Raw genomic sequence first — 26,086 nt, forward strand, 5'->3', positions numbered from 1 at the left:
ATGTTGGATAGAGAACTAGTGCTAGTGTTTGACAAAACGACTTGATTTTAAATCAGGTTTGCTGTGTTTTGATAGAGTTAATATGCGTTGAAAAAGGCTTTTAGCATTTTGAAATGTAGAGTTTGTGTTTACATAGTAGCACTTACCTTGATTTCTATTCTTCTTCTATCTATTTGTGTATTTATTAAAAAAAAATTCCTTGCTACGAGCACTTTACTGACATAACTGTGACTTCACACAGCACTTACATACTGTTGTTCTCATGTTGATTTGATTGATTCTACTACTCTCATTTGTAAGTCGCTTTGGATAAAGGCGTCTGCTAAATGACTAAATGTAAATGTGTAAATGTATAACAAAATATGGTTTTGGGCAGAAAATTAACTATTTGGCTAATTGTGTGATGTATGCGTGTTGCTGTGTTAAGAGTTTAGAAAAAGTACCATAAGTATTGCTAAATGTTTGTTAGCAATTGAAAAAAACTAATGTAGGCCTGTTACATTCTATTATTATAACTATTAGGTTCAATTTCTTTAATTATTACATTAATATTATACGTGCAGTGAGGATAATAAATGATTTGTCTATTAGCTCATCTTTGAAATGATTTAAACATTTTTAGGTCTATTATACAATGAATTATAGGCCTTTAATTAAAAATATTAAGAGTGTAGGCTATAATATTTCCTAACACCGCAGTCAAGCTTTACTTCAAGCACGAAAAACAACCTGTTTAACATGAAATACATTCTCATTTGTTTCACTAGCCTATATGTACAATCGTTATCAGCATATTATGTTGAAATTAGTCTCTGAGAGAATATGCTCCATTATTGCAGCGTCAGACAGCTCCGTCACTGTTTACTCTTAGTTTCTGTATTGAATACTGACTGAGGTTGACACACTCACAGAGTTTGCAGGTTGCTTCTTGTGTGATATCCATTGGCTCCCCTTCTTGATTTAAAATGGAAAGATTTCCAACATTATGAACAAGGGATACAGCTACACCACTGCCTGTTGGCATACATCTTTACAACTAAAGACGTGAATGTGAACTTGCTCACTGTGTAATGTGTGTCAGCATTGCACTGCGCATGTGCCCCAGAGACTTCTGAGTACGACTGATAAAGTAGTCGGATTCAAGTGTTTACATGGTCATTTGTTGTCTGTTGGATCGGATTAGAAAGTGAATAAACCACCCCCTCCAATCCGATTGTAAATGTAGCCTTTGAGTCCCATGTTAAAATGCCCAACTTTACAGCAGAAAAAACATGTTTACAAGTTGGTTCAAATTGTGGTTTTGGTCTATACTGCTAATTTTGCCCTTCATGACAACTCTGAGGGGGGTGAATTTTTTTTATTACTCATCCGTTTAAATTATATTAAGCCTTAAAGTTCTGCATTATTAAGGGCGTGATCACTTGAGTGACAGGTGGATGCCGCTGCTGTCTGTGAGCCGTCACTTTACCTCAGCTAATTCCAGCCGCTGAATTTGGCATCTCAGCCGTATTTGTGCTTTTTTCTGGATTATTTTATACAATTATAAAATTTGGCTTGCTGCATAATATTCGAGACACATGTGCGTCTGTGTAGATGTGCTCGCATGCGGAAGATAAACAGAGAACGTTGTTTGGATCGTGGCATTGGCTAAAAGTTTTGTTCCTGAGATTTACTACAATGACAATAGCATGAGGATATAAAACTCTGACAGCACTGCTTGGATATTATAACTAAAACTGCTGCACTATTTTGAAAAATTATCCTTTGGACACGGGCTCATTTGTTTGTTAGATACTATACAGTTTTACATCATAAACACTGTTCAGATTGCATTATTTCTTGAAGAACGATAATGAAGGGCAGATCATTCGTAAGAAATGTGATGCAAATAATAATATCAATTTTTCATGGATTTAACGCTTTCGTGGACAAAAAGTACTGTTTCTTGTTTTGCAATGGACACTCATGAACATTTTTACCCAAGTTCCACGGATTGGATTCATCTCGTAATCTCTATTTCATTATAAAAGTTTGATTTTTCATGTTGTTATTTGCACACCCAACTCAAATTAATTACTACTTTTGGAGCATTTATATCTTAAACACTGTTGATTGACAGTAAACCTTTAGAACTTTCTAATGATATAGGTTGTTATCTTTATTAATATTTTAGATCGTATCTAAGATAGATAGATAGCTCCTTTGCCTGCTAACATGGTCATGTCGAGCTAGGCGGGCGTGGTTTCAGTAACCAGTCACATCAGCTCAAACCACTTCCTGCCTCTTTTTCCCATTTTCAGTTATCCAAGAGTGACAAGCGGTGATGCGCAGCTAAGATGGCAGCGGCCTCATTTTCGCTTCTAATTCAATTTCAATTTCAAATTTCACTTCAAATGCATGCAGCGATCCACAAATTCACGGGAAGCAATTCACAAATGTACAGGTGGCGATTCATAAATAAATGCAGGCAGAGTTGTGCTTGTGACATAAAAACATATTTGTGAATGTTTACCACTGTGTGGCATCCCCTCTTCTTTTTATAACAGTCTGCAAACGTCTGGGGACTGAGGAAACAAGTTGCTCAAGTTTAGGAATAGGAATGTTGTCCCATTCTTGTCTAATACAGGCTTCTAGTTGCTCAACTGTCTTAGGTCTTCTTTGTCGCATCTTCCTTTTTATAATGCGCCAAATGTTTTCTATGGGTGAAAGATCTGGACTGCAGGCTGGCCATTTCAGTCCCCGGATCCTTCTTCTACGCAGTCATGATGTTGTAATTGATGCAGTATGTGGTCTGGCATTGTCATGTTGGAAAATGTAAGGTCTTCCCTGAAAAAGACGACATCTGGATGGGAGCATATGTTGTTCTAGAACTTGGATATACCTTTCAGCAGTGATGGTGCCTTTCCAGATGTGTAAGCTGCCCATGCCACACGCACTCATGCAAACCCATACCAGCAGAGATGCAGGCTTCTGAACTGAGCGCTGATAACTTGGGTTGTCCACAGAACAGTTTTCCACTTTGCCACAGTCCATTTTAAATGAGCCTTGGCCCAGAGAAAACGCCTGCGCTTCTGGATCATGTTTAGATAAAGCTTCTTTTTTGACCTATAGAGTTTTAACCAGCAACGGCGAATGGCACGGTGGATTGTGTTCACCGACAGTGTTTTCTGGAAGTATACATGAGCCCATGTTGTGATTTCTATTACAGTAGCATTCCTATATGTGATACAGTGCCATCTAAGGGCCCGAAGATCACGGGCATCCAGTATGGTTTTCCGGCCTTGATCCTTATGCACTGAGAGGCTCTTTTTATATCAAATCATGTTGCCATTTGACCTAATAAGTTGCAAATTGGTCCTCCAGCTGTTCCTTATATGTACATTTAACTTTTCCGGCCTCTTATTGTTACCTGTCCCAACTTTTTTGGAATGTGTAGCTCTCATGAAATCCAAAATGAGCCAATATTTAGCTTGACATTTCAAAATGTCTCACTTTCAACATTTGATATGTTATCTATATTCTATTGTGAATAAAATTTAAGTTTATGAGATTTGTAAATTATTGCATTCTTTTTTTATTCACAATTTGTACAGTGTCCCAACATTTTTGGAATTGGGTTTGTATTTGCTGCATCACGCCGTGGCACGCTGCACATGTCAGGAAGACGTGTTATAGCTGGGGATCTGTGAATGATCATAATTCATGCATAGCCTTTATCCCGATTCACTGATCCTGATGTTAATATAAAGAATATACTCCAAGTATCTTGTGTAGAGGACCCAGTCCGAATGATGTCTGAAACTTTACTGATGAGTTTCATTAAGTTTTATTGTACATTAGCTACCATGAAATGTTCATTTTTAACTCCAGATAATCACTGTAAGCTTTTTCAGGGTTGCTTAAACTGGTAAACTTTCTATCCGTAAGAAAACTCTGATGAACCATAATAATGTGCACAACATGTTCCCTTGTTCATTACTGCAGTGATCAGTAACAGTCATACCCGTCAAAATACCCTTTTTGTAAGACAGATAATGCAGACCTTATATATAATTACACCCACAAAAATATGTACAAAATAAATGAAAAGATTAAATCTCAAAGTCTGTTACATTTTGTAAACGGGGTGTTTTTAAATCACACAAAAAACACTTCGGCTCAATTTGAACAATGCGCCCATGGTGGAATAGTACTGAGCTCCTTTCAGTTTGTTCCTGCCCCGACTGTAAAGCAAAACGTGATTGATTGTAGCGAGAGTGTGCTGCGATTGGTCAGCGCAACGTGGCCGTTATCCGATTGTCTTTAGTTGTTGGGTGGAGTCGACCTATTTGTGGATTTAGAAAGCTAGAATTGTTCCAGAATCCACAAATGCATGTGGTGATTCACAAATGCACAGGAAGAGATTCAAAAATGCATGCAGCGATCCACAAATTCACGGGAAGCAATTCACAAATGTACAGGTGGCGATTCATAAATAAATGCAGGCAGAGTTGTGCTTGTGACATAAAAACATATTTGTGAATGTTTTTTATTAGCAAATCTCGTTTTATTTATTTGTGAATTTAATAAATTTTTGTGAAACTCCTAACATATATTTGTGGATTCTCAATTTGTGAATATGATTATTTTTTGTGAATATCTTTTGTAACGTAGTTCGTAGATACGGGAAGGAGGTGGCGTTAACTGGGAAACGTTTAAACTTAACTTTAATATATAAAATATACAAAGAACAAAAGGAAAGTAATGCCAGCAGACACTCGTGGACGCCTGCCGGCCACACAAACATAATAAAACAAAGTAAAGTTTTAGGGGCCCATTTCAGAAAGGAGGTTAAATGAGGGAAACTCTGGGTTTTCTGTTTCAGAATGGGAGGTATGTCAAACCCGAGAAAGCAGGTTAACTCAAGCCTGTTTCTGAAAGAGAGGTAACTTATACTCAGAGTCAGTTACCATGGTAACTTACTCTGGGAAACTAACCAGGGCTGCTTTCCCAAAAGCATCGTAAGCCTAGGTTGATCGTAAAAACGATCGTACGAGTGATCTTAATATTAAGGTCTGTTTCCCAAAAGCATCGTAACTTAAGTAGCACTTGAAAATGATCGTAGATCTACGAGTGCTCTGGAGTAATCGTAAAGCCCTAAGTGCATCGTAAGAAGACAGAGTTATGAGGTCACCTACAGGACAACCGGCAGATTACACCTTTATTCAAGTGCAAAGTGTATAACAGCTGCTTAGTATAACCTTTTTTGACTGTATTCCTCTTAAATACTCTTTGTTGTTTAATATGAAAAGAAAAGGGAAGAAAATAAAAAAATAAAAATACACATGATGTCATAAATAGTGCTGATAAAACATGTCTGCAATAAAAAATTTGTCTGTACACCTGTAGAAATTGGCTAGATGAAGTACATAATTTGTGCTACTGTCACCCTTAATATATACCCTTTATATAGGCTTTATATAGGCCTACCACCCAAGGCCTAAAGCTCTATGAAATACTATAGGAGTTCTTCCAAGTGTTTCTGAAGTGAATGACTTTTTTTCAACCATAAACAAAATTTTAAAACATAAACAAGTTTAGATATTAACTTCAAAAACACTGAATCACTGTTTGATTGATTTCACACACACACACACATAAATTAATTATAGAATATAATATAATATATATATATATATATATATATATATATATATATATATATATATATATATATATATATATATAAAGTTAAATATAGACACTATAGTTGAATTATGCTGTGACATATTATACCCAAAAATTCTTCATACAGTGGACTACCAGTAAAATTGATACAAATTTGGAACCAAAAATTATTTAGACACTTTGACCTGACCATGTTTTTCTAAAGTGTTATTTGAGATCTTGTCATATTTTATTACCATTAAAAAAAAAAAAAAAACTTTAGGAATAATCTGTAATAATGAATTCAATGTTCAAGGTGTCTGAATAAATTGTGGTTTGACTGTGTATTTCCAGACGATTTCTTTAAGCTATATATATAGCTTAAAGAAATCGTCTGAAAATTACATGTTTGTTTAGCTCTACCTCCTCCAAAAGAACATTAATTTAATCTTTTTGAAAGGTATCTTTATTTATTTATTTATTTATTCTAAAGCACATCAGGTTACGATTATTAGGTTAAACGTTAAATGATACGTTCTATAAAGGTAATATTCAGCACTTGAGAAACAGACAGCGACTCTTAAGTAGCACGTACAAAGCGTTCTCACGCGTTCATGATAAGGGCATTTTTGGGATACGCACGTGGACTTGCAGCGAACGTTCGTAACCTCGCACGTAGAAAGTGCTCTTAAGAGCTAAGATACATCGTTATTGGGAAACCCAGCCCTGGTCGGGAGCAGGTTTTCTTTGGCAAACCCAGAGTTTCTTTCGGTCTCCTCCTCCACTGAGCAAGTGATGCTTCAATAGTTAATTCATTCCTTCACGCTGCACAAATGCTTTTCTTACGAAGTATTTTTTGTCCTATTTCAAGTACAAATACCAAAAAATTCTTAAATCAAGATGGATTTTGCATATAATAAAATTATATAAGATATTTAGTCTTGTTTCCTGGGGGGATCTAAATTAAGTGCATTTTATCTAAGTAAAATTATCAATATCTGCCAGTGTGGTCATACAAATAATCTTAATGCAATCGGAAAACAAGATTATCCAGAGTGTCTATTACTAAGTGCAAATTTACAGTAGCCCCACCCACCAATGTCAGACCAGATTAAAATTGACGTACGTTCTTGTGGCTGCAGTGGTGTAGGCAGTAGTGTGTTGGGTGAGGAGAATTAACTTGTGTTGCGACTGACTGGGTTCGAATCCGCATTGTGCTGATCCATTTCAGGCTAAGTCAACTCAGAGTTCAAGTTTTAACTCAGAGTTGGTTGAACCTCCTTATTGAAACGGCCCCAGGCCTGGTCCTCTCGTCCTTGACTGTCATCGCTCCCCCTTTTATGCTTCCAAAGATCCTCCATGAGAGATTCGAGACTGGTGCAACGTTATCATTCGCGTCATGGCCTCGTGCCGTTCCCTCACGGCTCTCGCCCACCATGCTCGTCACATCTTTACATTTATTTTTGGACTATAATCTATTTATTTGGAGATTAGCTACAAATCTACCCCCATATGGGAAAACTAAGAACAAAGAATGTGACCAAGGGAAACATAAACAGAACCCTGACATTACTCCCCCCTCCCGGAAGGTGTGACCTCAAAAAAAAATCCAACTGATCCAAAGATCCATCTTGGGACGATGGAGGGAGACACCTCTGGACTCGGGACAAAGGAGAGAGCCTCTGGACTCGGGACAAAGGAGAGAGCCTCTGGACTCGGGACAAAGGAGAGAGCCTCTGGACTCGGGACAAAGGAGAGAGAGTCGCCTCTAGACCTGGGATGAAGGAGAGAGAGTCGCCTCTGAACTCGGGACGAGGCTCTGGAGTGGCGGCCATCTCGTGACGAGGCTCAGGGATGGCAGCCATCTTCATCACTGCACTGAGGACTTGGGGATTTGCTCGAGGATAGCAAAGGATGGATCCCCAGAAGTGGACTTTAGCCAGGATGGTGTTGTAGTTGTCAGTTCTTCTGTCATGTGCCATGGTGGATAAACACTCACGATGAGAAGGAATGAAGAGCAGAAGACTTAATCCAGGACTTAATCCATGATAATCCAGGAAACAAGAGTGACACCATCAAACACCAGCGTAAAATACAGACGTATACTACAGAAGTAATACATTGACGAGAACCAACAAAGACTGAGGGAGAACAGAGGGAATATATCCAAGTCAAACAAAGGGGCAAATGAGACTAATTAACAAGACACAGCTGGGAATAATGAACTCAAATCAGGGTAACCAAGGGAACAAACAGGAAAACTAAGAACAAAGAACGTGACCAAAGGAAACAGAAACAGAACCCTGACAGTGTACAACCAAGATGAAAGTTACCATTTGTGTTAAGAACAAATAAGGCTCCATTGTGTGAAGCTGATCAGATCCCAATTTTGTGTGTAAAATCATGTAAATAGCTTGCCATTTTTATTTTACTGTTAGTTATATTTATTTGTTTGGTCAATGTCTTTGTGTGTGGGGGTGCTTTGTTTTTTGTTGTTGTGAGTTATAAGGTGAAGGCTGAAATAACTGAAATCATTTGACGAAAGTGATATGGAACTGTAATGTGGTCAAGACATGACTGGAACTACCTTAGCTGTGGGTTTATTAATCTTAGAAAGCTCATCATCCAATCAGAATGAAGCGTTCAATAGCATAACTAGAGCCAAACCTCTGTAAATTATCTATTTAACTTTTGTAAATGTATGAAAGCAATAAAGTTTTACTGGTTTGTAACAAGTAAAGATGGTAATGCTGTTTTTGTAGCCGTTTAATCAAAACTATTCCTGCTTTACATACTTGAGTTTGCCCAGTGTGCAGGTTGGATCATCCAGTTTTTCAGAAAGCAGCTTGACTCCTGAATCTCCTGGGTGATTGTAGCTTAGATCCAGCTCTCTCAGGTGTGAAGGGTTCAAACTCAGAGCTGAAGACACATAATGACAGCCTTCCTCTGTCACCATACAGCCAGACAATCTATAGACACACACCAAACAGTGACTTGAATTTATATACATTTCATAATAATAATAATATGTTATATTTTGCTGTTTTATAAAAGCACAAAGCCATATCACGGTTTCGATTTTAGTTCGTTGGAAAAATACAACGTTAGAGACCATTTAGACCAGGGATTCTCAACCGGTGGGCCGCGGCCCACTAGTGGGCCTTGGAGCGCCATCTAGTGGGCCGCGTAAGCAGTGTTAGACTACACCCAATTTTTTTTTTTTTTTTAAATTGACAAATCATAATTATGACAAAAACTGACCAAAAACACATATTATGTGACAGTCAAGTCAAGATGCATTATCTAAAAGGTAATTTATTTTTAAATATCGCAACACCAATCACGTCGCAATGTCAAATTGAACATCTGTTCATGAACATGCTGTAACATTATGTTACTATAAAATGGATCATTTTCTGAAAAGGAATGCTGATTTCCCCTCTTCTGGTCTATGTATCCTTGCCTCTGCTGAACTATTTTTATCCTCGGTGGGGAATGAACTTCTGTAAATGAATAGAGAAAATGTTACAGGTATTTTAGCATGGATGTTATTATTAATTAATTTGTTAAAAGAGTGTTCCCCTTGTTTGTCTGAACCAGTCATTGGTCCTACCTGCCCTGTTACAAGAATAAATGGTTAAAGTTATTGAGTAAACCTGCCAAGTCCTTTTTTATGTAAGGACAGTTTTCATCTATATAGCTGATTTGACCTAGTCTGCTACAGTGGCATAACAGATTAACAGTGGAGAATACTATTGTACTTTTTGAATTTTCTGTTATTCTTTGTTCATACTGTCATATTTGGAAAGGTGGTCCTCGGAATGCTTTTACACAGTCATTGGTGAGTTGCAAAAGGTTGAGAACCCCTGATTTAGACCATTTATGTTTTACATTTTCGGTTCATTATGAAAAAGTGGTGGCGGCGGCACAGGGTCATTGATGGGAAAACTGAATTAATGTTTAGCCGATAAATGTGCTAAAGTTGTCATATCAGTTGTTATATCATAACAAAAACCCTTCAACCGGACCGAGACAGAGTCTCGAGGCCTGTCGCTGCTCTGAGTGAGTGACAGGAGGCGTGGCTCTGTTCAACTGCGGCGCACGTGAACTCGCTGTCGGAGAGAAGAGAGAGAGAAAGCGCTACCGGTTTATGGATACTGTAGAAAAGCGGTATTGAACTGCTTAACGTATTTTAATAGAGAGATATGTTTAGACAAAATATATTTTAACAACACTGGTAAGAAACCTCAAACCTGAAAGATTCGGGGCTTTTGGAAAAACATTCGGGGCTCCAGCCCCCTTAGCCCACCCCTAGCGCCGCCCCTGGGCCGCATTATCCTAATGGGCAACATGGGCTGCAGCCCAGAGCCCCGAACACTGGGGGGCCCCCGAGACAATCCTCTTTTGCATTGTAAAACGCATCGTCATCACACACCCAAATCAAGAGTCACAGGCTCAGTGAACACGCACGCAAAAATACAACCAGGACAGTGGCGTAGCATCTGGGTATGCAGGGTATGCACATGCATATGGGGCTGGGTGGATTGGTGGCCCGCTATTACGGGCTTAACACCAAGTTATACTTCGGCCATTCGCATCGCGTAATTTTCATCCTCAGGAGGGTTCGCGGACATCCGCACTCCCTGTCCACGTGCAGCCCAATTTTTTTGTGATGGCACAGACCGTGTGTGTGTACTGTACAACAGCCTGTGCGCAATTGAATTGAGTGCTTGAAAACAAAAGTCAACTAGATAGTGCGCAGTGCACACACTGAACGCATATTTCCGCAGCCAAATACTTTTAAAGGCTCGCACGCACGTCTGTGCGTGAGACAGAAGCCGTGTACATGTTCATAAAAATGAAGTATAGAAATAATGATGTCAATAACTTGCTAAAGCCTATCTATGTTAAATGTTACTACTAAAATCTTTAAGAAGCTGAATAAATGGACAAAGAAAGGGACCATGACTTAATGATGAGCTATTGTATTTGACCGTCATTTTTAAAGTCATATTGGTTTTCTGAAAAAAACGGCTACGTCTGCACATTTTAAGATACTGCACAAGATGTGAATAAATGTAACTTGTACACTCGTTGGGGTGGATACTTTTTATTCAACGAAATAAAATGAATAAAACGTGCATTAAAAAAGTCTGTGACAGAATAATTAACTAGAATAATCTTCGGACACATCGCATCTGAAATGATGATATGATCATTCTGAAATTCCAAAGCCAAAGTCGAATCGATCGGATATAAACTTGGACTTTTTATTTTTATTTTATTTTTTACATTTTTGAAATAGATCAGCAATGCAAAGTCATAATGATGGAGGAGCGCATATGAGCCTACTGTAGTGCTTTTGTTGTCAATCCTAGAAATGTTTTTACCATTTTTGTCTGCATGTTTTAAATTGATATCTTATTCATATTAAAATCTTGGGACTCATTTGCATAAGACGCAGGATTATGGATGGCTGCACTACAGATGTGAAGTTCAGGCAGTAAAAGGCAAAACACCAAAGATTAAAATATATTGAGAATAAGATCCATATCAGTATTGATTAAAAATTATAATTAATAATGATAAGTTAATGATTAGTTTGCGTCCACACAGCTGAAATGTTTGTCTGTTTTAGATCCATGTTATGTGCACGCTGCCTTCCTGCACTTTTACAGAGTAGGCTATCACTTGGATGTACATTGACGAGTCTCCGTCATTTTGTCTCTCATGCAGGGATGAGGGCTTTGAAAAAACTGATATTTTTCAGTTTGATATGCGTTTCTGATGCAGAAAGTTGATCCTCGACCTCGCTGTCAAGGGGGAGGGGGGTGAAGGGGGTGCCTTTGCGTTCGTTAGCCCAGGGCCCTGCGAAGGCTTAACGCAGCATCGGTATCGGTAAGTACCAGACAAAAAGTATCGTACTCGGTCCTTAAAAAAAAAAAAAAAAAAAGGTATTCGTGCATCCCTAGTATTTACTGCAGTGGACTCCAACTCAGCTCCTGGAAGGTCACTGTCCTGCAGAGTGTATCTCCACCCTAATTAAACACATCTGATCCTGCTAATCAAAGTCTTCAGGATTAGGAGACTTAGGCAGGTGTTTTGGAGCTGGCTGGAGCTAAACTCTGCAGGACAGTGGCCCTCCAGGAGCTGAGTTTGAGACCACTGATTTACTGTGAAACTAATTTGCTGCTCTGAAACACTGAAAACAGGATCATGAGCTGCTCATGTATAAACAGTACTGCGCCGTTTCACTTTGAAACATGGAGCATGTAAGAATATATATTACAGCTCACCATTCAAAATTCATACTAAGCCATATCCCATTGTCTCAAATATGTATTGCATGAATTCATAAAAAAAATTGTCAGCCAACTTGTGTTAATTGTGAATTTTGGCTGAGATGTTAATGTTGTCCCATACACAGTCACTAGATGGCACTACTAGCTTGTTCAGTGCTATCGGAAGGAAACCATGCATGAAATAGATGGTTTTGCAAAAAACAATATTTTTCAAATTTAGCAAAATCTACAGATTTAGTACTTGTTTAAGGCCATTTTGCAATTTAAATCTTTACACAGTCCACTACCATCCCTTCACCCCTAAGAATCTTTTTCTATGACTTATGCAATCCATAAGGGTCATACCTCTCAACTCTGAAAATATGGACATCTGTATAAATATTTAAAAAGAATCACACTCCTTCAAATGTTGTTTTGTCTCTTGTCAAGTCAAGTCAAGGTCAAGGTCAAGCATTCCATTGAGAGCAGATGCCACATTTTGTGACAAAATCATTTATTCTGATAGTATTTGTTAATTATTTTAAAACAGTTTACCTCAATATCTCCAGATGGCAGTTTGGGCTCTTTAGTTCATCAGAAAGAAGCTTCACTCCAGAATCTTTCAGGTCATTGTTACTCAGGTCCAGCTCTCTCAGGACAGAGTTTGAGGACTGTAGAGCTGAAGACAAACTCTTGCAAGACAGAGCAGTGAGATCACAACTATGTAGCCTGTGTAGAGAACAAAACCAACAGTAATGCAGAAATGTTTATTAGGTTGCGTTTAATTTGGAAAAATTTCTGACTGAATTGTAAACAAAGCTAAAAAAAAAAATTATTATAAAAAACATTTTCAGTTTCTTTAATTTATTGTAAAATAATAATAATAAAAAATCTCAGGTTCCTGAGGTTTGCCTGATGCCTGACACAGCTTGTCTGATGATGGAAAATCCTTGGCATTTAGTATCACCACACTACATAGATGACATATCAAATGTTTAAACTGAGAAAATGTATCGTTTTAAGGGGAAAATAAGTTGATTTTAAATTTCATCTCAAAAAAGTCGGGACAAGGCCATGTTTACCACTGTATGGTATCCCCTCTTCTTTTTATAACAGTCTGCAAACGTCTGGGGACTGAGGAGACAAGTTGCTCAAGTTTAGGAATAGGAATGTTGTCCCATTCTTGTCTAATACAGGCTTCTAGTTGCTCAACTGTCTTAGGTCTTCTTTGTCGCATCTTCCTCTTTATGATGCGCCAAATGTTTTCTACAGGTGAAAGATCTGGACTGCAGGCTGGCCATTTCAGTACCCGGATCCTTCTACGCAGCCATGATGTTGTAATAGATGCAGTATGTGGTCTGGCATTGTCATGTTGGAAAATGCAAGGTCTTCCCTGAAAGAGATGATGTCTGGATGGGAGCATATGTTGTTCTAGAACTTGGATATACCTTTCAGCATTGATGGTGCCTGTAAGCTGCCCATGCCACACGCACTGATGCAACCCCATACCATCAGAGAAGCAGGCTTCTGAACTGAGCGCTGATAACAACTTGGGTTGTCCACAGAACAGTTTTCCACTTTGCCATAGTCCATTTTAAATGAGCCTTGGCCCAGAGAAAACGCCTGCGCTTCTGGATCATGTTTAGATATGGCTTCTATAGAGTTTTAGCCGGCAACAGCGAATGGCACGGTGGATTGTGTTCACCGAGAAAGTTTTCTGGAAGTATTCCGGAGCCCATGTTGTGATTTCCATTACAGTAGCATTCCTGTATGTGATGTAGTGCCGTCTAAGGGCCTGAAGATCACAGGCATCCAGTATGGTTTTCCGGCCTTGATCCTTACGCACAGAGATTGTTCCAGATTCTCTGAATCTTTGGATGATATTATGCACTGTAGATGATGATAACTTCAAACTCTTTGCATTTGTTCTCTGAGAAACTCCTTTCTGATATTGCTCCACTATTTTTCACCGCAGCATTGGGGGAATTGGTGATCCTCTGCCCATCTCGACTTCTGAGAGACACTGCCACTCTGAGAGGCTCTTTTTTATACCCAATCATGTTGCCAATTGACCTAATAAGTTGCAAATTGGTCCTCCAGCTGTTCCTTATATGTACATTTAACTTTTCCGGCCTCTTATTGCTACCTGTCCCAACTTTTTTGGAATGTGTAGCTCTCATGAAATCCAAAATGAGCCAATATTTAGCTTGACATTTCAAAATGTCTCACTTTCAACATTTGATATGTTATCTATATTCTATTGTGAATAAAATAAAAGTTTATGAGATTTGTAAATTATTGCATTCCTTTTTTATTCACAATTTGTACAGAGTCCCACATTTTTTTGGAATCGGGTTTGTATTTGCTGCATCACGCCTTGGCACGCTGCACATGTCAGGAAGACGTGTTATAGCTGGGGATCTGTGAATGATCATAATTCATGCATAGCCTTTATCCCGATTCACTGATCCTGATGTTAATATAAAGAATATACTCCAAGTATCTTGTGTAGAGGACCCCGTTCGAATGATGTCTGAAACTTTACTGATGAGTTTCATTAAGTTTTATTGTACATTAGCAACCATGAAATGTTCGTGTTTAACTCCAGATAATCACTGTAAGCTTTTTCAGGGTTGCTTAACAAACTGGTAAACTTTCTATCCGTAAGAAAACTCTGATGAACCATAATAATGTGCATGACACGTTCCCTTGTTCATTACTGCAGTGATCAGTAACAGTCATACCCGTCAAAATACCCTTTTTGTAAGACAGATAATGCAGACCTTATATATAATTACACCCACAAAAATATGTACAAAACAAATGAAAAGATTAAATCTCAAAGTCTGTTACATTTTGTAAACGGGGTGGTTTTAATCACACAAAAAACACTTCAGCTCAATTTGAACAATGCGCCCATGGTGGAATAGTACTGAGCTCCTTTCAGTTCCCGCCCCGACTGTAAAGCAAAACGTGATTGGTTGTAGCGAGAGTGTGCTGCGATTGGTCAGCGCAACGTGGACAATCTGATTGTCTTTAGTTGTTGGGTGGAGTCGACCTATTTGTGGATTTAGAACGCTAGAATTGTTCCAGAATCCACAAATGCATGTGGTGATTCACAAATGCACAGGAAGAGATTCAAAAATGCGTGCAGCGATCCACAAATTCACAGGAAGCAATTCACAAATGTACAGGTGGCGATTCATAAATAAATGCAGGCAGAGTTGTGCTTGTGACATAAAAACATATTTGTGAATGTTTTTTATTAGCAAATCTCGTTTTATTTTTTTGTGAATTTAATTAATTTTTGTGAAACTCCTAACATATATTTGTGGATTCTCAATTTGTGCATATAATTATTTTTTTGTGAATATCTTTTGTAACGTAGTTCGTAGATATGGGAAGGAGGCGGCGGGAACTGGGAAACATTTAAACTTAACTTTAATATATGAAATAAACAAAGAACAAAAGGAAAGTAATGCCAGCAGACCCTCGTGGACGTCTGCCGGCCACACAAACATAATAAAACATAAGGTAAGTTTAGGGGCCAATTTCAGCAAGGAGGTTAAATGAGGGAAACTCTGGGTTTTCTGTTTCAGAATGGGAGGTATGTCAAACCCGAGAAAGCAGGTTAACTCAAGCCTGTTTCTGAAAGAGAGGTAACTTATACTCAGAGTCAGTTACCATGGTAACTTACTCTGGGGAACTAACCTGGTCAGGAGCAGGTTTTCTTCAGTAAACCCAGAGTTTCTTTTGGTCTCCTCCTCCACAGTGCAAGTGATGCTTCAACAGTTAATTCATTCCTTCACGCTGCACAAATGCTTTTCTTACAAAGTATTTTTTGTCCTATTTCAAGTACAAATATCTAAAAATTATTGTAAAATTATTATAAAATTAAATTAAGTGCATTTTAAGTAAAATTATCAATATCTGCCAGTGTGGTCATACAAATAATCTTAATGCAACCAGAAAACAAGATTATCCAGAGTGTCTATTACTAAGTGGAAATTTACAGTAGACCCACCCACCAATGTCAGACCAGGTTAAAACTGACGTACGTTCTTGTGGCTGCAGTGGTGTAGGCAGTAGTGTGTTGGGTGCAGAGAATTAACTTGTGTTGCGACTGACTGGGTTCGAATCCGCATTGTGCTGATCCATTTCAGGCTAAGTCAACTCAGAGTTCAAGTTTTAATTCAGAGTTGGTTGAACCTCCTTATTGAAACGGCCCCAGGCCTGGTCCTCTCTTGTCCTTCACTGTCATTGCTCCCCCTTTTATGCTTCCGAAGATCCTCCATGAGAGATTCGAGACCGGTGCAATGTTATGGAAATCACATTCCATTGAGAGCAGATGCCACATTTTGTGACAAAATCATTTATTCTGACAGTATTTTGTTAATTATTTTAAAACAGTTTACCTCAATATCTCCAGATGGCAGTTTGGGCTCTTTAGTCCATCAGAAAGAAGCTTCACTCCAGAATCTTTCAGGTCATTGTTACTCAGGTCCAGCTCTCTCAGGACAGAGTTTGAGGACTGTAGAGCTGAAGACAAACTCTCGCAAGACAGAGCAGTGAGATTACAACTATGTAGCCTGTGTAGAGAACAAAACCAACAGTAATGCAGAAATGTTTATTAGGTTGGGTTTAATTTGGAAAAACTTTTGACTGAATTGATGTAAGCAAAGCTAAAAAAAAAAAAAAAAAACATTTTCAGTTTCTTTAATTTATTGTAAAATTATAATAATAAAACTAATAAAATGGGTAAAGCTCAGGTTCCTGAGTTTTGCCTGATGCCTGACACAGCTTGTCTGATGATGGAAAATCCTTGGAATTTAATATCACCACACATTGATATTTATTATGAAGAGTCTTGTCCATCAAATCACCTGTTTAAGATTAAAGCCCAATTAAAATAACTAACTGTATATAAATGATTGTAGCGGAGACTCTTACAGTGCTCTTCTGGTGTTTTTGATCACTGGCAACAGTCTTCTCACTGCTTTATCAGATCTACTGAATTTCTGTAGTTCAAAGGTCTCTTGAGTCTCTTCTGACATCTGGAGCACAAACACCAGACCAGACCACTGAGCAGAGGAAAGCTTCTGTTCTGAAAAATTTCCTGAGCTAAGATTCTTCTGGATTTCCTCCACAAAGTCATCTTTCAGCTCACTCAAACAGTAGAAGAGATTTATGGTCCTCTCTACTGATTTCTCCTTCTCTATCTTCTTTTTGATAAAGTCAGCAGTGCTTTTCAGGTTCTCTGTTTTGAATTCCAGTCCTGGCAGTAGTTCCTTCAGGTCACTCTGATTGGACTCCAGTGAGAGACCCAGAAGGAACCGGAGGAAAAGATCCAGGTGTCCGTTCTCACTTTGCAAAGCCTTTTTGACTGCAGCCTTATGGAGCTGAAAAAGTGGCTTTTTGGACAGAGTCCATTCCAGTTTTCCTGTCCATGATTGAAGAAATGGGTTTTCTTTCTTGTCTTTGCTGATCAAAAACACATAGAGAGCAGCAAGGAACTCCTGGATGCTGAGATGTACGAAGCTGTAAATGCTTCTTGCTGAAACAGCTTTTTCCTCCTGAAAGATCTGAGTACATAACCCAGAGTAAACAGACCCTTCACTGACATCTAGTCCACATTGCTCAAGATCTTCTTTGTAGAAAATTAGGTTTCCTTTCTCTAGTTGCTGAAAAGCCAGCTTCCCAAGCTTCAGAATAATCTGATCAAAATGCATTGCATTGGCTTCACGATCATCACAGTATTTTTCTTTCATGTGTTGCTGCTGAGAAATTAAGAAGCTTGTGTACATCCCTGTGAGAGTTGTTGGTGTTTTGTCATTACTGTCTTGAGCCAGTAAAGGCTGAAGAACAGTGAGGGAGATCCAGCAGAAGACGGGGATGTGGCACAGGATGTACAAACTCCTGGATTTCTTGATGTGATGGATGATGTTTCCAGCAACCTCAGAACAACTGTTTTTGAAGAAGTATTGCTCTTTCTGCTCATCGTTAAATCCTCGAACTTCAGTCACCTGATCAATGTAGTTTCGGGGTATCAGACTGGCTGCTGCTGGTCTGGATGTGATCCAGATGAGAGCAGAGGGAACCAGATGTCTCTTGATAAGGCTTGTAACAATCTTATTCACTGTTGTTTTTTCATAAACATTTGTAAATCTGCCTCCCTCTTTAAACCTCAAAGGGAAGCGACATTCATCCAGCCCATCAAAAATGAACAAGACCTTACCATCACCTTCAGGAAGAGAGGGCAGTTCTTTAGGATCACTAAAGAAGTATTCATGAATCAGTCCCATGAGACTGCAGTTCTCTGTAATCAGGTTTAGCTCACGGAACGGCAGAGGGAAAATGAAGGCTATATCCTGATTTTCTTTTCCTTCAACCCAGTCAAGGATGAATTTATTGACAGACACAGTTTTTCCTACCCCTGCGATCCCCATCATCAGCACCTTTTTGTTTTCATTGACTTTAAAAATATTATTGCACTGGATTGGTGTGTCCTTGGCATCATATTGTTTCTGATTCAATTCAATCTGTCTCACCTCATGGTCATTTTCTCTTCCTCCAGTCTCATTCTCCACCACATATAAATCAGTGTAAATATCGTTCAGGTTTTTCTGATGACCCGTCAGTGAATTACCAACCAATATCTGCTTGTATTCCTGTTTTAATTTGTTCTTCAGTTTAAGGATGGTCTCTGTGTAATCATGAAGAGTAGCTTGACTGTCGTCTGCAGATGAGCCTTTAAAAAAGATTGAAACAAGTGATCATGACTTTCATAAATTCTTAATGAAACATAAATGTAATTTGTAACCTGGTCTGCAGTTCCAATTACAAACATAACTACATCACATGTGATAAAAACTGCACTTCTGCTATATTCAATATACTCTTGCACCACAATTGTGTTTACATGCACATCTTACACTGATTATGCTTAAGCTGGGAACATATATGGTGATGGATACACCTTGATTAATGCTGATAGTGCAGTAATGTCACTGTAAACCATTTAACCATTAGTAAAATCAGACACTGATCAATTAAATGTACTTAAGACTATAAGATCTGCTGCTGATCTTCTTGGTCCTGTAGTTGTTGCTTGCTGTTATATTTTCTTGTTTCCATGTACAGGCAGTGATTGTTATTTACCCCATATCTCTTCTGAATGAGCTCTAACAGCAGCACATCTCCATTTTGCCTGTCAATAACATCACAACAAATTAAACATTACCTTGCTTGAGTTTGTTCTCCAGCTGCTCAGCCAGATTATTCTGGTTTATCTTCCTCAGGATCTCCACCGAGATCTTCACAGCTTCTTCTGGTCCGAAACACTCCACCATCTTATCCACAGTTTTTAACCTATCTGTATTCTCCATGTCAGACTTTGATATGCTCTCATGATCATTCCTTAAGTGCCACTGAAACACCTTTAGATCATCTTCTAACAGTTCATACAGTGATTTATTGAGCTGCTCTTTAACTGATGCCATCACCCTTCACCGATTAATAGCTGCAGGACAAAATAAAAGATCTGAAGTAGGTCCACATATTACATGTTAAACTAAGCACTTAAATGTAATTTGGATTATGAAATGAAGCTGTGATTGGATCAGGACTCAGTGAACTCATTCAAACACATCTGTTTAAGTCCTGAAATTATCCTTTGTACAAGATAATATAATATAATTCAAGATGAGTCTCAGGTCTCCCATAGAATGTGTCTGTGAAGTTTCAGCTCAAAACACCCCACAAATCAATTATTATCCTATTCTGTAAATGCTGCTTTTTGAGTTGAAGCAAAAACATGATGTTTTTCTGTGACTCCTTAACCCTTTGAGCGGTACGGTCCCACATGTGGGATTTTTATTTCTGTGCCCCTGGGCGTACGGTCCTACATATGGGATTTCGAACGTTCAGCGACGTCACATAACTGCCAGATTCAAACTGCACTTTCACGCTCTGGCTGCAAGACGGACGCGCGCAGCTCTTGTATATATATCACAACTATGCAGTGTTTTCAGCCACATAATGTTTCTTTTAAGGTTTCAGACATTTAAATACGCATAAGCACCATTAAAACAATATATTTAGAGTTTATAAAATACACACTGATGTCAGACATCAGTGGAAGGAGCAATAACAATCCATTCATATACAATTTGCCGACATTTATTCATATCAGACACACATAATGGGCCCAAGAAACGACATAGTTTACTCTATTATTCTTCCAGTTCACCAGCCACTTACTTGCATATATTTCGGGAGAAACTGATGAATTCACCTGCTGTAAATCCGACTGACAGAACTCTGTGAACTGCAGCGCAAACTAAGATGGCGGCGCCCATCTCGCGTTATAGATCAAGATAAAGATCATATATAAAGGTTTTTAAATGACAAAACACACTCACTTACACATATTTGAGGATCGGAATATCAGATAGTTGATGACATGGTAAGCAAGTTTGTGAATATTTTAAATAAACAAGGAAAAACAAAATAATAGCGATCCATCGGTCATACAGCGTTATTGTGGCTGCGTTCAGCGCTCGTGACACGCATGACGCGTCGCTATGGAAACATTAAAGGCAAACGTTCTAAAATAACGGTCGCCTTAAAAAAACTCACTCTGGGGGGACAGTTAGAATATTTTAAACTCACGCTCGAAAGGGTTAAATGAACACTCCACTTTTTTTGAAAATAGGCTCATTTTCCATCTCCCCTAGAGTTAAACAGTTGAGTTTTACCATTTTCGGGCAGGGGGTCACAGGCGCTGCGTAATATCATTGCGCCTGCTGCACCCATGGTACGGCAACAAAGTTCCTTGATTATTACGCCGGAATGAGAGCATAGTTCCTAGCCATATCGGCCTAGAAAATCACAACTTTTCATTTTCCATCGGTCTTAGTACACAATGTAACTACAGAAGAGTCAAATTTAAAATAGAAGAAAATATAAAAACTCTTTGGTCATTTTTTAACGAGATGCTAACGGTCTAATGAGATTCAATTAACTATGCTAAGCTATGCTAAATGTAGTACCGCCAGAACCGGAGATCGGCTGAATGGATTCGAAAAAGGTAAAACTCAACTGTTTAACTCTAGGGGAGTTGGAATATGAGCCTATTTTCAAAAAAAGTGGAGTGTCCCTTTAAAGGATTAGTTCACTTTCAAATGAAAATTATCCCAAGCTTTACTCAGCCTCAAGCCATCCTATGTGTATATGATTTTCTTCTTTCTGATTAGCACAATTGGAAAAATAATATATATATTAAAAAATATTTCTCTGTGTTCATCAGATCATGTGCTTTATTATGCATATTTTATCACATATTTCACACATCTGCATTCAAAAGCAAACAAATTGTATGTATTTATGTTTGCTTTATTTTCGCAGTGGGATATTTGAGAGGTATTTCTATATTTCTACAACACTGTTGTGTTCAACACTTCCAGTTAATTTCAGTGCTGCTGGTTTCAATGAATGACTCTGTTATGAGTTCATCATATAGACAGAACGAGGCAGTATTATATCAAAACTGTCTACAAATGACATGAAGATGATGAGCGATAGTTTCTCTCTCAAAGAGATCAGAGCGCATGATAAGAAATACTGTTTGAGGAATCACAGACTCACTAATAAACACAATACAGCAGAGAAAACAGTGATTTCACAGCATGTGACAACAATATCTGCCTTCTGTGATTCACTTACCAAGACACTCTTGATCATCTGTTCGATCGTGACATGAGGAACTCAAATAAAATCATCAGTATGACTTCAGCACAGCTTTAAAGTCTCAGAAGCACAAAGTTACCAATGACACACACACACACACACACACACACACACACACACACAACTAAACAAAGATGAAACACTCACCTCAGATAATATTTGTAGATCTTTTCTTCTCCTCTGAACTGTCGGGTTGACCTGGAATTTCTTTGACTTCCAGAAGACACTTAATAAACAGAAGAAAGAGTCAGACGTCAGCACACACCCTCAGTTTCCTGTCACTGTATATATTTGCCTGAATATTTTTAAATACTACACACATTTGCTATTTAACGCTCCCAATCAGCGGCATGTTTTCAAACACGACAGCATTTTCCTCCCACTGGATTCACTCGATTTACTGCTGTAATCCACTGAAGCTTTAGGGCTGGATCGGTTAGTTCTCTGTATTTAAAAAATATACTTAGTTACCACTTGTAGTACACTATGGGTTCAAATGTACTACAAGTAGTATCTAAATACTTTTTTAAATACAGAGAGTATATTAAAAGCACATTTTAGCGTTGGCAAAAACGCATTAAAAGTCTTCTGTTTTCAGTTAAAAAGGTGTCATTTAAGCTGCCCCTAAGGTGATAAAAAACAGCATATTCTAGTATTTATTGATAAACTTCATTCGAATGCTGCTGTAGGTGTCGCACAATAGGCAACATGTTAATATAATCATTTCTTAATTCTGTGCTTTTACTTAATTAAAAATATTATAGTCTTATCCATTTCTGATAATTCCAGGTTGCACAGGTTGTTTACACATTTAACTCGTGGCCATGAGAAATAAGACTGCTGCGTCCCAATTCACATACTATCAGTCCTAAATAGTATTCTAAAAAAGAATTAGTATGTCCCAAATCGTAGAATGTTGAAATGAGTATCCCAAAGATACCCGGATGGTCTACTTTTTCCGGTTAGAATCCGAAGTGCAGATCCGTGCACACTTGTAATGGCTAATATTGCCCATAACACATTGCGCTGTTGATGAGGATTCGATTAGAACTACAAATACGAGTAAAAAGTGTTAAAAAACTACAAACACAACGGATGTGGAGACCGACGGTTAAACAGAGCGGTTAAGATAAAGGGGCTTGAATGATTAATAATCAGTATCTAAACTGACGAAAAGATATTTATTAAATGTTATCCACATTATATTTCATCTGCAACAGCATTGTGGACTTTTATAACGATGCGTTTGGTCATTAACTTTTAAATGCATCAAAGATTTAAGCAAAGATGAGGAGATCTCCCCGTATGGAAGAACCATGACTGGCAGATCAACGTGCGACTACATTTCTCTCAGAAATGGTAGGATTTAATGTGGAGGATTTTATCTGTGACAAGATGATTGACAGGGCAGTTTAAATGATTACAGGCTGCGTAACTAATCGACAGAACGTCCGTTAAAGATGCTGTTATGACGAGGTCTATGTCCCAAAGCTTGCTCTTCGGCTACACTCAAAAGTATGTACTTACTCTTTACAAAAACAGTACATACTTTTAGGACGTAGCATAAGTAGGTGAATTGGGACGCAGCAGAAAAAAACACTGGGAAACGTTTCTAGTTCTCTCTGGGGCTCACAGTGCATTTAAACGGTAACCGTACTTCATGAACTAGAGCACTAATGAGTGAGCAGGGGTAGAGAAGAACAGGAATTAGGCTACTAATAACCTGTAGAGGAGTAGTCAAAGATAAAATAAGGGGAAGGACCAACCTAACTGAGACAGGAAAGTACGTGAGAGCTCAAACAGAGGGTGAAACCAAGTGAGGAGAGGCGAAGAGAGAGAGGAAGTGTTAACACATCACACTCACACCGTATCTAAGTGTTAGTCGGATGCTAACAGCTAACGGTTGACTGAAAAGGGCTTTAACTTGTGTACCTGTAGGCTGCTAAAGCTAGCTTTGGCTCAAATCTCCATTAACAATACTGTAGTGAGATCACTTCGTCACTCAGTTTAATTCATGTCAATAATCTGAGATTTCCTCATCAAATTAATGCATTTAAAGCTGTAACAATAAACAGTATAACACAAACTATATAAAAGCCTTTTAGCTTTTCCTCATGGCGAAACCCATAATAGCATCACACACCCATGCGTTAGGCCCGGCTACCACGTGCTCCACTCCTGAACACACACTGACACACTCAAAATAAACTTTTACTCTCTTTCAAATAACACACACACGTCATCAACATTTAAACTCGTTTTCTACATGCATTATAATAACTTTAGTGATCCGTTACCTGAGAATAAACGGAGAATGATCACAACAGATGATGAGTGATGTTTTCCAGTGATGCCGTTTACTCGTATGAGCCAATTCTCGCGATCTCACCTGATAACGTTCACCCGCATGGAGAAACTCTCGCGATACCGTGAGAGAGAGCGTGACATGAGCAATCGATCTCAGATTAACGGATCTGCTCTAAACTTCACTAGAATAAAGAATTGATCTCAGACTAACGGCTCTATTACAAACATTACAAAATAAAACAATTAGTAATGTTTAACTAAAATGACTTTAAAACAATGAATAATGTTAAACTAAAATGACTTTAAAACAATGAATAATGTTAAACTAAAATGTCTTTAAAACAATGAATAATGTTTTACTAAAATGTCTTTAAAACAATGAATAATGTTTAACTAAAATGACTTTAAAACAATGAATAATGTTTTACTAAAATGACTTTTAAAACAATGAATAATGTTGAACTAAAATAAGTTTAAAACAATGAATAATGTTAAACTAAAATGACTTTAAAACAATGAATAATGTTAAACTAAAATGACTGTACACTGAACAGAACTATGACTGTATAACTCTCAATATTAAAAAACTCTATAAACTGTACTATACATTGTAGTCTAAATATAGTCAGTGATGTATGATATCCACACATGATTAATCAATTTCCTCAAATCACAAAATCAATACTTGGATATTTTAAAAATTATATTGCTCCTTGATGTCCTCATTTTTTTTAGTCAATACAGTGGCAGCGGACCCTAATGTGTCAATACAGTGCCACCAACTGGTCAACTTTTGCAAGTGCAAAAAAAAAAAAAATAACAGAGACTGTTAAAAGTTCTGGAATATGTTCAAAATACATGAACACAATGCTAAAGAGCAAAAAATACATGTTTTATAGTGTTTACAATATTTATTTTTAATAATTGTTTTCTCAAACACATATTTAATCTGTTCTTCGAATGCGCGTTGTCCACTCTAGTGGACATTTCACCAACTCCTTATAAAATGCATGTTTGAAAAAAATTAAGGTGATTATGTTTTTTTTTTCATGCCTAAAGAGTAATAAAACACTTTTGAAAAAGAAGTAGCATATCATAATTCGTGCATGAAAGGGCTAGAGTGGATGTACAGATGATTGTTGAAATTTCTCCTTTTTCTAAACCTCGTCACACTGAGGAAAATGACATTTGCTTTTCATAATAATAGCAACAGGCTTCTCCAAAGTTATAGCATTACACCTTCACTTTGCCATTTTGGTTTAAAAAAATCGTGATAGTATTGTATCGTGACTTCAGTATCGAGATATGCATTAAATCATGACATGAGTGTCGTTACACCCCTAGTAAGTAATGATGTTTTATTCAAGTTCAGGAGGAGCAAGTTCAGATAATGAACCCAATTAGCACAGGTGGAGAGCATTCAGTTAATTAACTCAACTAATGTCAAGGAGGTATAAATTCAGCAGCTTTACCTCTGTTTGTTGACACTTTATCAGTTTATTTCCTCTTCTTGTATCTCCCTCCAAGCATGCGCAGACACAACTTTTCTTTTCGACTTTTCTTCAAATCCACCGTGAAAACTCGTTGGCTGCATGCTGCACGAAAGGGAAATAATCTTATAATTTTCCTTGTGAGTGTTCAAGTCCTAGAGAATAAAACTTTATTGGAGCATACAAAATGTCCGTGCTTGCCGCTTGCTTGCAGGAGCTGAGAATCTGACGTGAAGTCAGCATTTGCGCATGAACTTGAACCGAGCCTTCAAAATAAAAGTACTGCAACTTATAATAAATAAAATAATGTATAAACACAAATAACAAACACAACTTAAATTATTAATTATGAAAGTGATTTTAGAAACCAAAATAAAAAGTTATACATAAATTATATACACAATTTAAATGGCAGCATTTACACTTCTAGTTCGATCTATTTTTACCACACCGGGGGGTTCGGGCCAAAATTCAGAGCTGGGAGCAAAATACACATTACTTTACTCTTTAATTATATGGATATGTGAACTGTGCATAGAATAAGCAGGTTATTCAGTCTAACATGAAGTTAGAAGCACCAAATAAATAAATTGATTAAAATTACATTTGTAGCAT

The 26,086-nt window shown here is 37.8% G+C and overlaps 1 protein-coding gene across 5 annotated transcripts in view; it reads right to left on the reverse strand.

The window, feature by feature from the left end:
- Positions 1-25,706, reverse strand: part of LOC125245180 (NACHT, LRR and PYD domains-containing protein 3-like) — a 43,810-nt gene extending 18,104 nt beyond the window's left edge. For 2 of the 5 annotated variants that reach the window (XM_048155679.1, XM_048155676.1), the window contains exons 1-7: positions 25,454-25,706; positions 21,822-21,900; positions 19,168-19,446; positions 16,878-18,675; positions 16,343-16,516; positions 12,483-12,656; positions 8,442-8,615 (exon numbers count right to left, since the gene is read on the reverse strand). In XM_048155679.1, coding sequence (XP_048011636.1) covers positions 8,442-8,615; positions 12,483-12,656; positions 16,343-16,516; positions 16,878-18,675; positions 19,168-19,426 — 2,579 coding nt within the window. In that variant the 5' untranslated portion in view covers positions 19,427-19,446; positions 21,822-21,900; positions 25,454-25,706. Of the gene's footprint in view, positions 1-8,441; positions 8,616-12,482; positions 12,657-16,342; positions 16,517-16,877; positions 18,676-19,167; positions 19,447-21,821; positions 21,901-21,994; positions 22,119-25,453 lie in introns of all 5 variants that reach the window. The other 3 variants (XM_048155678.1, XM_048155677.1, XM_048155680.1) reach the window with 3 other exon arrangements.
- Between the last annotated feature and the right edge of the window lie 380 nt (positions 25,707-26,086).

The sequence above is a fragment of the Megalobrama amblycephala genome, linkage group LG14 (genome assembly GCF_018812025.1).
Source record: "Megalobrama amblycephala isolate DHTTF-2021 linkage group LG14, ASM1881202v1, whole genome shotgun sequence".
NCBI lineage: Eukaryota > Metazoa > Chordata > Actinopteri > Cypriniformes > Xenocyprididae > Megalobrama > Megalobrama amblycephala.